The sequence below is a fragment of the Aythya fuligula genome, chromosome 3 (genome assembly GCF_009819795.1).
Source record: "Aythya fuligula isolate bAytFul2 chromosome 3, bAytFul2.pri, whole genome shotgun sequence".
Taxonomy (NCBI): domain Eukaryota; kingdom Metazoa; phylum Chordata; class Aves; order Anseriformes; family Anatidae; genus Aythya; species Aythya fuligula.
Window position 1 is genome coordinate 76,239,877 of NC_045561.1, and position 13,351 is coordinate 76,253,227.

Sequence of the window (13,351 nt, forward strand, 5' to 3'; positions counted from 1 at the left end):
AATTGGAAGGTTTTTTTTTTTAAAAAAAAAAAAAAAAAAAAACCTTGTAATTCCAATTTTATGCATTGATCTAGCTGTCTTTCCTGTGCTGACAGTAATTTGTGTTCCATTTTTGTAAGAGTTACTTCATAAGAAGTAGAACATTTAAAGGAACTGTTTAACGAACACTGTACTGTTAGAACATTGATGAAAGCTCCAAGTATTAAGTACCACAAATGAAAACTCAAGCATGGAAAAAACATGATATAACAAATGAAAATGTAATAAAGAAAAAACAGAAATATAGAAGTAAAAAATGGACAAATTGCATTCATTTTATAGTGAGAAAAGTATTACTAAAATGCATCAATACAAAAACTTCATCTGATTGTGGAGTGTCCTAGGCACATGCCAACAGTGCATCCATTAAAAAAAAAGTATTTGTTTCAGTGTCAGTGTTAGCCCTTTATAAAGCTAAAGGTGGACTGCTATTTTATAATGTTAAATAATTTTTCATGTCCTAAAATATCAACAAAATGTTCAATTAATGAGGATAAGAGGTAAAGAAACAGAAATTAATAAATTTTAAATTCTAACCTTATCTAGTACTCTCTGAGGCAAAATCCTTTCCTGTGGTCCTCCAATAAGATATACTCTAACAAGAACATGGTTTCTCTCAACTGATAGGCCATCAATTATAATATCTCTGGAAAACAAAACAACACACAAAAAAAATTTAAAAATCACTATTACTTTGATTTACCAATGACTGTTTAATTCAGAAAACTGTGTTGAGCAAGAATAACTTCAGCGCAGAGTTAAAACATGACTTGGGCAATAAATAGGCATAAAGAAATAAACAGAAACATGAAGTGTTTTGAGATGTCTGCAAGTATTACTCTAATTTTGTACTCCTCTACCTAATACTGGCTGGAAACATCTAAGCAATTAGGGGAAACAAAAGAGTAGAAAGGAGGGTTCCAAAGCTGGTGAAGGGTCTAGTGTCCAAAGGAGGCCTATGAAGATGGTACAGGGTCTGGAGGGCAAGACATGTGAGGAGCGGCTGAGGCCCCTTGGTTTGTTCAGCCCAGAGCAGAGCAGGCTGAGGGGAGGCCTCATGGCGGCCTGCAGCTCCCTCACGAGGGGAGCAGAGGGGCAGGCGCTGAGCTCTGCTCTCTGGGGACAGCGACAGGACCCGAGGGAATGGCATGGAGCTGGGACAGGGGCAGTTAAGGCTGGATATCAGGACAAGGTTCTTCACTGGGAGGATGGTTGGGTACTGAATCAAGCCCCCCAGGGAGCTTGGTCATGGGCACTGAGCCTACCGGAGTTCAAGAAGCATTTGTACAGTGCTTTCAAACAAATGGTCTAATTTTTTGGGCGGTCCTTTGGGGACCCAGGAGTTGAACTCAACAATCCTCATGGGTCCGTTCCATCTTGGGATATTCTATGATTCTAAAACTTCAGGCTTTGTTATACCCACTTGCTCAGTAACTAGGGCAGAAACAGTTAACAGCATCAAAATCTGTTACCTTTTTTGGCCTATCAGCAATTTCTGCTTTCCCAAATAAGCAGTTATTCAGAACTTAACACACACCTAACTTGCTGTCTTAAATCAATTTGTACCTCAGGGTACAAATTTTTTTTTTAAAGGAACTAAAAATCAATTTTTATATACCGAGTTTTTTAGAATACAGTATCTATTGTTTAAGGAAACAATAGGTCTCCTGTTCAAATAGTATATAACAATAATGTTTATCTGCTGAGATTTTAGCCCATACTGTTTGATTCAAGCTCTGTACTGGTCCCATACAGCAAACAGAAAGAGTTAAGTTTTTAACATTAAACATGTTGAGAGAAAGGACAAAGTGGTTGGGACTAAACGAACATCCACTTCAATCCCCAAAATACACTTTCATTTTTTAAAAGATAAATTGTGCAATTTTACTTAAAAGTCAGCAATAGGATCTCACAGAAGCTGGAGAGCTGACTAAGGTACAAATAAAAAAAAAATTCAAAGTACTGGTGATGCCTTTAATATGCCTTTAATACATACATACCCTTATTTTATATTATATACATAGAAGAGTAACATCAAGTAATTTGAAAAGGCACAATTGCACCAACAAATTTTGCACTCCCTTTTTAAAAAAAAAACAAAAAATAAATAACTTAAGATTTATGCAAATGAAAAGGAGAAAAATACTTGCCTTTCACTTTTACACTTTTGAGTTGGAAGTAGGAAAAAGAATGAAGTATCTTCTGACAATTTAAGATTGATGATAAACATGCTCGTAAATAAACATATACATTAGATGCTAACTACAGTGAGAGCATCTCTATGTTCAAAGCCACGAAGGAACTCATATATACTCAGGAAAAAAGTCTGACAATTAAAATAACATTTACATAGGCCAATTCTTACCCTGGTCCTTCAGAAGTTTCTGTGACATTTTCTTCCTGAGCAGTTAGTAAAACTTGTGATACTTTATAGCGAGTCTCCAAGAACAAAAGGGTATTAAGCTCACAGCAAAGCACATTTAACAACCTGCAGGACACATTGAAGTGATAGCGCATCAGTCAGAATTCCAGTAATGCACAATAAAACAAAGGTGAACATGTTTATGAGATCTCAAAATGGGGTGAGGGAGGAAGGGGGGGAAGACTTTCAGTATCAGAAAAATACCCAGACAGAATTGGGTCAGGAACGGTTCTGTATCCTCTTTAGCCACTCAAGTGTCACAGACTTGACCAAACAGGGAACGGGTTCCCAATAGATTTTACATGTACACTGAACAACCATAGAAAATAATCACTGGTCAGTTCAGTCTGGTTTTGAATTTCTATCACAGAACACAGAAGTGACACAGACTTAATAAGACATTCCATGGGACATGTGAAGAAATTATATAATAGGTAAGGTAACTCAAGATCGGGTTACCATGGGCAATGCAGGTGTCAGGGAGAGACAAGATAAAAACACATCTTTCCTTTAGAAAAAAGGCTCTTAAACGGTTCTGTACTATCAAATTTAACACAGCTCAAAGGCAATAAAAGATTTAACATGCAACAGAACCAACAAATCTACTTTTTTATTTCAGAAAAGCAAGAAAATGGTAAATTAAGTCAATAATCACAACAGCATGACAGCACATTACACACAATTTTGTTTTGTAACTTCAGAGTAAATTAACAGTGAAACTAATCCAACATATTTCATATAAATCTGAGCCAGGTCAAGTCCAAGGTTTTTTTTTATTATTATTATTTTATTTTTTTTAAACTAATCTGTTCACTATAACACAGAAACAAATTGCATTGAAGGTTTACTGTTCATGGAAAATGATACAACTAAACATTCTTGTTGTTACTCTTATATTGTTCTATCACAATCATAAAACTCATCATAAATTAAGTCTGATCAGAATTATATTTTGCATTCACGTAAGACTTGGTATGAACTAGAGAATACATATTTGAAATTTTTCATCTGTTAGTCAGTGCTCATTTTTTCCATGTAGTTCCCAATATGCTTCTACTGACAATAGCAAAAAATCATGGGCCATCCATAAGTAATTTAACGCCTGAAAGTTCAAACAGTTGTGACCAAAGAGTAAATAGACATGATGAAAGTATGTCTTTTTTGTTGTTGCTGCTTTTTTAGTATTACTTTAAACTGCTCACATTTCAAATTTCTGCATGTTCTATTTATTTTACATTAACTAGTTCCTGACATTGATTCATTCTCAGTACTTCTCCAAATCACAAAAGAAGAAATGATAGTTCAACTATGTTTTTTTATTGCAATATAGGAGAAAAATCCACAAAAAGAGCACTGGAGCCATTACGAAGACGGACCATTTCTCCCATTAAGTACGATGACTTTAAATGGTAAAGAACCTGTTTGATGTTTCCAGCAGTCAAAAACAACCAGGAGAATACTGATGGCTAAGAATGCTTAGAACATCCTTGGTACACAGGGCAGAGCAGAAAAATAAAACAAACCATAGTCAAACAGAAGGGATAGCGGTAGGATAAATGACAAAATATAAGAGACATGAATATGAACAGCCTCTGCTTGGGTATTCAAATGACATTTTAAAGGTTTAGGCCATCTAACATGGAGAGTGGCTGAGAAAGCTGTGATTGTTCAGTCTGGAAAAGAGAAGGCTTTGCAGTGTTCATAAAAAGCTGATAATCGAGTATGAAAAGATGGAGCCAGACCCTTCTCAGTGGTATACAATGGAGAGAGGCCACGGGCATGAAGCAAAATATAGGAAATGCCTTTTTTACATACTGTAATGTTGTTGAAACAGTGAAACAGGTTACCTAGAGATGTTGCAGAATTTCCAGCATTGGAGATACTGTATACCAGCCTGTTCACAGCCCTAAGCAATGCTCTCTAGTTGAACATACTTTGAGCAGAGCAGTTGGACTAGACAATATCCAGTGTCCCTTCCAATCCCAAATGATTGTATAATTATGTGAAAATAATAGTAAGATATACTATACTCTCAGGAAGAAAATGCAATACAGATAAAACCTCATCTGAGGGCAGTCTTTTATAGAACACCGATTTTTAATGAAATTCAGAAAAAGGTAAAATAGTTGTGAAAATATGGCAATGATAAATAATTTGGTTTCTGAATTCTGCATTTCCTGTCCCATGTCATTGCTGTCTTTCTTGGAGGGTGCTTCCTGAATTCTTCCCCTTCCACTTACAATCACAACTGCTACTTTAGAGTAGCACTTTCTAGTCTGAAAGAAAGCATGTTAACTGGTACTTGTGTAACTATGTAAACTGGCTATCCCCTTAGTTTTGGTAGACGGAATCATAATGATTTCTAGAATTATGGCAGAACAGTCAGTCCTTCATGGGAAACACAAATCTATCTGCTAAAAATAAAAATAAATAAAAATCAATTCTTAAGTTGCCTATTTTTTTCACCTAAAATAACAAAATAATAAAAACACATATAAATTTCTGATTTACTAACAAGCACCCATTATGAAGATATCTTATTCTTCTCACTTTTTTCCTGTGAGTTTCCTTTTTAAAAAACATATATATATATACATGCATATTCTTTGTACTCCCCTTTTCTTGATTGTCTATTTTTTCCCAACTTCAAGTGATACTTCTCTCACACACTATCTTTTATTATGGTTAAACCCAATTCTGATTTTCTCCAGCTCTCACTACACCCCGTAGACTATTTGTCCTTACTTTCCTAGCACGTTCTTTCCAATCCCTATCTGATACTCTGTTCTCACTTCAGGCATACCTGCGAGTATTCCCTTGGCAGAAAAACATGTAAGATATACTATTGGATAGAGTAAGATATGGTAGTTGTACTGTCTGTGGTGGGTTGAACCTCACCAGCAACTAAGCACCAACACAGTTCTTGTTCACTGCCCAATGGGCTGGAGAGAAAAACAGAAGAGTTGAAGTGAGAAAACTCATGGGTAAAGATAGGCAGAAAAGATGATGGCGGGGAGGGGGGGGAGGGAAGAAGAAAAAAACAGTGATGCAAAGGCAATCACACACCACTTCCCATGAGCAGACTAGCTCCCAGACAGTCACGTAGCAACAGCTATCTTCAAGACCAACTTCCCATCCCACCTCACCTTGGTTTTATTGCCGAGTTTCATACAGTATATCTCTTTGGCCAGTCTGGGTCAGCTGTTTTGGCTGTGTTCAATCCTATCTTCCTGCATACCAGCCCACTTGCAAGGAAGTGGGATAAAGAGAAAGTCCTGCTCCTGAGCAGTACTCACACAGAGTCAGCCAAAACATTAGGGAGTTATCGACACTACTTTATGCACAAATCCAAAACACAGCACCACATAGGTGGCTGCGAGGAAAATTACCTCCATTGCAGCCAGACACAGTATATTATCTGAGCAAAAGAATATAAAAAAAATGTGGCATAAACAGAACCAGTCCATGCACCATAGGGAAAAAAGAATCTGGCACATCCAAATTAATCTATACTGCTATATCAATACCGTGTCTGTTCAGGCAGGGAACAATGGTTAGCCAAACCTGAAACGTGTGCATCGATATTTTCAGTAAGTCATTCCAGTGATGCAACCCCAAAATGGTAGGATAAACTGGTCTTCAGAAAAAGATTTTCTTTTGGCTTGCAGTTTCTGCCTGCTCTAAATACAGGCATGGATGATTCAGCTCAGTTAAAATATACAGTATAACATTTACAGAGAGTATGGGTCTTTGTTTCTCTCTCAGAAATCAATATTCAAAACATGAGGGGAAAAATGAGGATTGGGACCTCTTTACAGTAGCATGATTTCCTTCTTGCTAAATGAATATGGATACCAACACAGAAACCCAAAGCAAAATTTTCATTAAATAATTCCAGTGTCATCATCATAGGTGATTAACATTAAAATGTTTAACATCAAAGCCTACATTACCAATTTGATTTATTTTTTATTACTCTGAGTAACTGCCTGAGCTCCAATGAGAACATTGATCCAAAAAGTGAGTTGCAATTACTATCATGCGTGCCAGACCAGTACAGAAAAGCTAGCAAAAAGAAGCCAAAATCCAAGTTGGCTTTACAGCAGAATGGGCACAACCATGCAAAGCTTCACAAGCTGCCTTTACAGACTGAACAGAAGTCAGTAATAATGAGCAGAGAGAGTATGCCTCCACACATCATTTTTTAAAGAATCAAGGCTTTTAGTTGTCCTACTGAAAGCAAAGCTGATTGGGGTATTGAAGAAATATGAGATGATGTGGGTACAGTGTATTTATCAATACCCTGAGTTACACCTCAGATGCCTTGGCCATTGGAAGTTCGACTACCTACACTGGAAGAAGACTATTTTTGGGTAGTCACGTTTTTCCCAGTAAGGGAGCTCAGGGACTTATGTATTTCTTATTACGTTTTCCTCATTAAAAGATTTTCAAAAGAGCACTTCTGCTCCAATGTATTTACAAATCACATGTAACATGACTGTTAATGGTAAGAGTCTCTCTCCCTAGACAAACAGAAATGTTTTTCATGAGCCTCACTTGCCAGCCTAGAGGACTTAAAGTGAAGTTGATTTTAAATTTCAGGAAGTGAACTGTTTTAATTTCCTCCAGTATGTATGAAGAAAAACAAAAAACAAACAAACAAACAAACAAACAAACAAAAAAAAACAAATAAGTGATAGAATCCAATCACAGAATCTGCTATTCCCATTCCATTCAGTATAAGTTGTTCTACATTAATATACTTAACAAATATATTGGCATACAAACTAACAAAAAAAAAATGAATTAACATAGTATGTAACGTGGAAGCAGATGAACATAATCTTGTTGCAGCTCCCCATCACTAGTAATGTAGACTCTGTTCTCTTGTACTTTTAGATTATTAAACAGGTGTCAAATTTACAGGATATATGTGCAATCTCCAGTGACCACTACTGATCAAGTCTTGCCCATAAACAGCATGCACTTCCAGTGGGAAGAGGCTGGTTTCCAAAGAATTGCATATCACTTGCTAAACAGAAAACACAATTAAAATAGTAAAAAATGGCTCACTAATTATTAATCACTTCTCCTTATTCAGCTTTAAAAGGCTTGGCATAAAATATTTGGAGGATTACACAGTCTTTCATGTTTCCAACATAAGATTTGAATGTGGCAGAATAAGAGGAAAAAATACATAATATCAGACGCAATTCCCCCCTCTCTCACCATACCGTTTTCTCCCCTTGAGAGAAAGAACTCAATGAACATGGTTTGCTTTCATTCCCAAATACATAATGACATAGGACGTGTCATGCAAAGAGTTTCTTCAGTACATCCAGCCAATAGCATCACAAATTTTGTTGCAGGACTTGATGTCCTAGCCCTGTCATTCAAATGCTAGTGATCAAAAGATTTATCAGACACATTAGACAACAGTGTTCATGAGCTCACAGGAAGTATATTCAGAAGACAGATATGCGGAAGACAAGATGTACAACAAGGAAGATGGAAAAAAAACCATGAAACTGGTAAAAGAACACTGCTTTTTCTAAATGGGAAGTTTAATTTGTTTAAATAGAAGATATAAGTCATATAAAGAAAACAGTTTTAAATAAAAAGTCTTCCTTCAATTTGAAATGCATGAAATCTTGGAGAATTATAAGAAAACCGTCTGCTGATCATAAGGCTTTTTAATAAAAAGAGGTCAATCTAAATAGCATGTTGACCTACGGAAAAAGAATTATAAGGATTCATACAGTCTACCTTTATAAAACATGAGAATCAATACTCTTTCTGTTGTGTTACAAGCATTAAAGTCAAATGATTTAATTAACAATATACATAATGTAAGTACAAAAGGAACAAATTATTTCATATGCAGCAGCTACCTCATTATTAAAATGCAATTATATTTATGGGGGCATGTTTACAATGCTGATGAAAATAGTAAAAGAATGCAGGGGTGTTTATTATCTACTCTTCCTAAACATGCAGTTATCTCTTGCCTAACAATCATATATTTGTTCGTCTCCCAGCTCCTGTAGGATTTAATTCATTCACTTGGATTTCACTGGAATGCACTAGAGGAAGTTTAGATTAATACATTCTGTTTTGAGGCAAATTTCAAGAGGCTGATTGATTTTGATGTCAATATAGTATAAGCCATTAAAATTTTCTTTCCTAAATCTTTCCCTTACTAATTTTGTAGAACAATAGAAATAGATATAATGCATTTTTATAATCTTCTGCACCCATTCAGCAAGTAAAAAAATGAGCATTAGAAGAAAAAAATGTATTCACTGTGATATACTATGAAACAACAAAAAAATACAACTTAACAATGTCAGAATATTTATTACACTAATCTAATAATAATACAATACCCACTTTCTACTGTGGCAAGCTCTATAGCTCTACAACTTGAAGCTGATATTGACGAACTTGTGACTTAGACTAATATTTCCAATTTTCTCTAATTTTTCATAAACATATACATTTAAAAGTACCATACAGAGCACTGTAACAGATACTCTTTTTTTCAGCTTTACCTTACACATGCCTGAAATTAATCTACTTTTCATTGCAGTTCAAATTATGATTCTACAAAACACACTGTATTCAGAAGTCTCTAATGCTAAGCAAGCATATTTTGTCTTTAAAATTAAACAGCCCCAGTTTGCCTATCTGAAGGAAGAGGATTTGATTCTCTGAGTTTTCCAGGTATTTTCCTGCAGGAAGACAAACTCTTGAACAGAGTACTGTTATTTTTGCTTAATGCCTACTAGCACAAGGTGTTTCAATGAACAAGTGATGGGCTAACAACTAATGTTCTTCTAATTCTGAAAGTACATACACAAGATCTTTTGACTTCATAACATTTAGGAGCTTTACTGACTTATAACCAAAGAAATCCCCTATGGGGGAAAAAAAAAAAAAAAAAAAGGCTGAGGGTTGTAGTATATGTATGTAAGAATATAAGATTGATAAGGAAAAAAAAGAAACATGGAACCATGTCCATGTCTATTCTCAGTAACAGTATTCTTCTGTTTTATGCAAGTCAGAACTGACTGGATGACTTTGAACTTATTTTGGACTATTGATACTTTTTAGAGACTGGGGGTTCATTATCTAAGGTAAAAAATTGGTACTTTGCCATGCTTTAATCCAGTTAACAATACAGTATCACTCCAAAATTCACAGAAAACTGGATTTCTGAATAGAGAGCACAGCTATATGTTAATGCCTGAATAATGCTTTAGGCAGAGGCTTTGAAAACACATATATTATGCATACATTTTCTCAGCATGAGAAAAAACTCGACTCACAGATGTATTCACCCTACTGAAATACTATGAGTTGCCTTGATGTGGGATATTCATTGGTCTGAAAGAAAAAAGTATGTTACCACTGTTTACTCAACTCCTTTGTTAATAAAAGTTACAGTGATTCAAAGAGATCAGCCTTGAAAGGGAGGTGGTTAAGTGTCACACCTTTATGAAAATTGTTCTCTCTCACATCCAATAACTTTTAAGATACAATCAATATGTATGCTTGTATCAAAGAAATTAAGTTGATCAGTAAATTAAGGAAATTCTCTCCATAAATAAAACATTCAAATTTCTTAGTTTGATTACTGCTGTTAATTCCCTTTTCCTAGGATTTGTGCTCTGATGGCAATTCAAGTTAAGAATCTTCTAAAATAGAAAGTCTACCGAGAATTTTTGTATGGGTTACTGTGCACCCAGATTTTCAGGCTGTACAGCGACTGAAAAAGTCTTCAATGCTCTTTTATCAGCCAATGTTGACTGCTTGAAAAAAAATTCCTCCTGCTTCTAAATAAGTCCAAATCTGCTTTGAAGTTGAACTGACAGTTCGAAAATCATTCTATATATACATTAGGAACTATGTGCTTTCATTTTTCTATTCTTATCTCCAATTTCTTGTCTAAAGTTTCCCTTTTTGAATAATAATAATATAAAAAAATATGAAAAGTGCCTTCAGGTGAATAGATCTTATCCTGGAAATATGCAATAGCTGCAATAAAAGAAAACTGGATCAGAAAAATAAAAAATAAAAAAATAAAAAAAAATTAAAAAAAATGGATTTAATTGCAAAATCACAAAATGATTCAGTTTGGAAGGGACCTCTGGAGATCAGATACCTAGAAAGCAGGTTGCCAAGGACCATGTTCAAGTCGTTTTTGAAGATGTCGAAGGAAGGAGAAGTCTCCACTGCCTTTCTGGGCAATATATACCGGTGCTCCCATGGGAGAGCAAAATGTATGGGATTTATGTCATTCACCTTTGTGGGTCAAGAAATTACCTGTTTAAACCCTGACTAGAAAACAGACACCTAGAAGTGTGCTCAGAAAACTACACTTGAGAGCACCTGAAACGTTAAGACTCAATGGGCTTCAAAAAATCAAGATCCAAGAGCCTTTGGATCTCTCTGGATCAGATCAGAAATGACCTGCCAAAAGTCCAAGAACAATGAACCATCTGTGCCTGCTGAAGAAGGTTCTTAGGCCAAACCACTTCCTAGCTGAGAGTTACAAAAAAGGAGCCTCCCACTAGGATAACTTGCTGTGGAACTGATATTTTACTTGTCTGTACAAATGCACTCTCAGGAACGTTCTTTATAGGCTAAGAGATACTGGCTATGCAAAACCCTATCGAGCTTCCCTACAATTTCCCTTTGATTTTTCCCTGACACTACTTCTCAGAGGAGGAAAGCGTGAAAAAGAAAGCTGTCAGTAGAGTCTCTGCAGAGGTGTCCATCAGTGTAATACTTCAGAATTCATACTTAATCAAAATTAAAACAATCAGCCACCAGAAAATGTAATAACACTGAAGAGATAAATGAATACACCTATACTTTTTTGTTTAAATAAACCATGGAAACACATATATTTTAAATTGCATATAGTTAAACAGTTAATAAACTAAACATTTTTAAATCACTGAAGCACAGTACACACATGAAAAAAAATACAGTGGTAAATGGCAGAAGTTGCTTAGCATTCAAATAAAAAATTTTGTAACACTTTTGAGCAATAGAAAGGTTTTACAGGACCTGAGAATATAACCTATAAGTTAAACAGATCAAAGTTCAGCACTCGGCTCTAGGCAAGCCACAGTACAATGGTACCTGACCAAATATCAAAGTACATGGCTGTGCAGATGCTGTGAAAAATTAGATAAAGTGGTTTGGGCTGTTTACTAGTATTAAAGTCATTGGGGGAAAAAAAAATAAAAATCTGGGTAAACATTTTACCAAAATCCTACAAAACAATTCGGTTTTTCAATGTCACAGTTATCATAAAAATTTAAGTGTTTTATTTCTACATAGCAGCAGAGAAATACAGTTCTTTTGCTCCTTTTAATGAGCTGCCTACATTTTCAGATCTGTTCAACATTTGATACTGTATTTGATCTAAGTGCTGCTAAGCTTGATATTCTTGATGGGATTTGGTCAAGGAGCATACCAAGTACACAATAAAAGGTTTACTTTTCAGAACACAGATGTCCGTAGTCAGCAGGGTTCACAGAAAAGCTCATGGAACTCACTTTCAAAATGTATTTAACAGCAACTGTATACCTCTCACATTAAAATAATATAGACTAGGGTTTCTTGCAAGGCATAATACTGTAAACAATACCATAAGCATGGGAAATACCAGATTCATTCAGAATTCTAGTATTATTGTAATAGAAAATTTTGAGTAACTACATAATATTATATATTTGCCTTGTGCAGGCATTTGGATTTGCCATAATAGAAGGCTTGTATGTGCCAATTCTCAATTATTTGGAAAAAAATAAAAATAACAGCAAGCCCCACAAGCTCATAAAAGGCTACTTAATCAATAACAAAACAGTTCATTACTTTTTTTTTACTTTCTTTTTTTGGTGTACATAGGCCTGTATTATAATCCCTAGACTTGAATCATCCTTTCTTTTATAGGAAAGGCAATGAAGGGGTAAGAAGGTAACAGGACTTTTGAACAACAACAAAAATAAAAATTTAAAATAAAAAAAAAAGGAAGAATCTGGCGATTTGGCTCTGCATATTAAGTGAAAAGAGGAATATCAGACATCTTCTGGATTTCTGCTTATTTTTTGACTTTGTCTGTTTTCAGTAGAAAATGCCATTTCCACAGTGAACTCTAAAGCCCATCTTATCTGCTTAACCATATGGCTTCTTTTGACTGATTATGGATGATTTTTTTACATTGCTCGTATGTGTAGTTACAGGTAGTTCTGTTACCTCACAGAGCAGAGGCTGTGTTAAAAATGTTGTAGGCATTAAACACAACTTCACCACATGATTCACAGATTTGTATAACAGCCTTTGCCTTACAGCATGGGAATCAACTGCTTACATGCTCAGATTCAGTAAATCATTTTTGCCTACAAAGAAAAGCATTCCAATATCACGGTACAAGAAGTGCATTCTTTTACCTTATATGTCTAGAACACAATCTAAAAGCAAATTATTAATTTAAACTTTAAAACAGCTCACTTTCCCTCATCTTTATTTAAGTCATTGGGGTTTCTGTCAAGCTTTTTATGGAGTCAGGATAAACCTAAATGCCTCATAACATGTTAATTTTCAAATAATATCTTAGAATTTCTCATTCCTATCCAACCACTGATTTCCCCCAAACAACATTTATAAATCCCGATTTAGAAGACAAAATCATTTTATCTCCCACCTACGAATTCTGCCACTGTTCATATCTTCCATACTCATACTTATCAGCAAATTACACTACATCTTATCATTAGTCATACATAGTATAAAATAATTTTACCTTGGTATTAAAGTAAAGATACAGTTGCAGAAAGCTAATGTTGCAGTCCTTAACCAACTGGGCTATACCCTGCC

General features: G+C 35.1%; 1 protein-coding gene across 8 annotated transcripts in view; it reads right to left on the reverse strand.

Moving 5' to 3' along the window:
* Positions 1–13,351, reverse strand: part of TBC1D32 (TBC1 domain family member 32) — an 81,410-nt gene that overhangs the window by 34,411 nt on the left and 33,648 nt on the right. For all 8 annotated transcript variants that reach the window (XR_004253103.1, XR_004253104.1, XM_032184932.1 and 5 more), the window contains 2 exons: positions 2,405–2,527; positions 577–685 (listed from right to left, as the gene is read on the reverse strand). Coding sequence is in view for 6 of the 8 variants with exons in the window: in XM_032184932.1 (XP_032040823.1) it covers positions 577–685; positions 2,405–2,527 (232 nt within the window). In the remaining 2 variants the exon portion in view is untranslated. The remainder of the gene's footprint in view (positions 1–576; positions 686–2,404; positions 2,528–13,351) is intronic.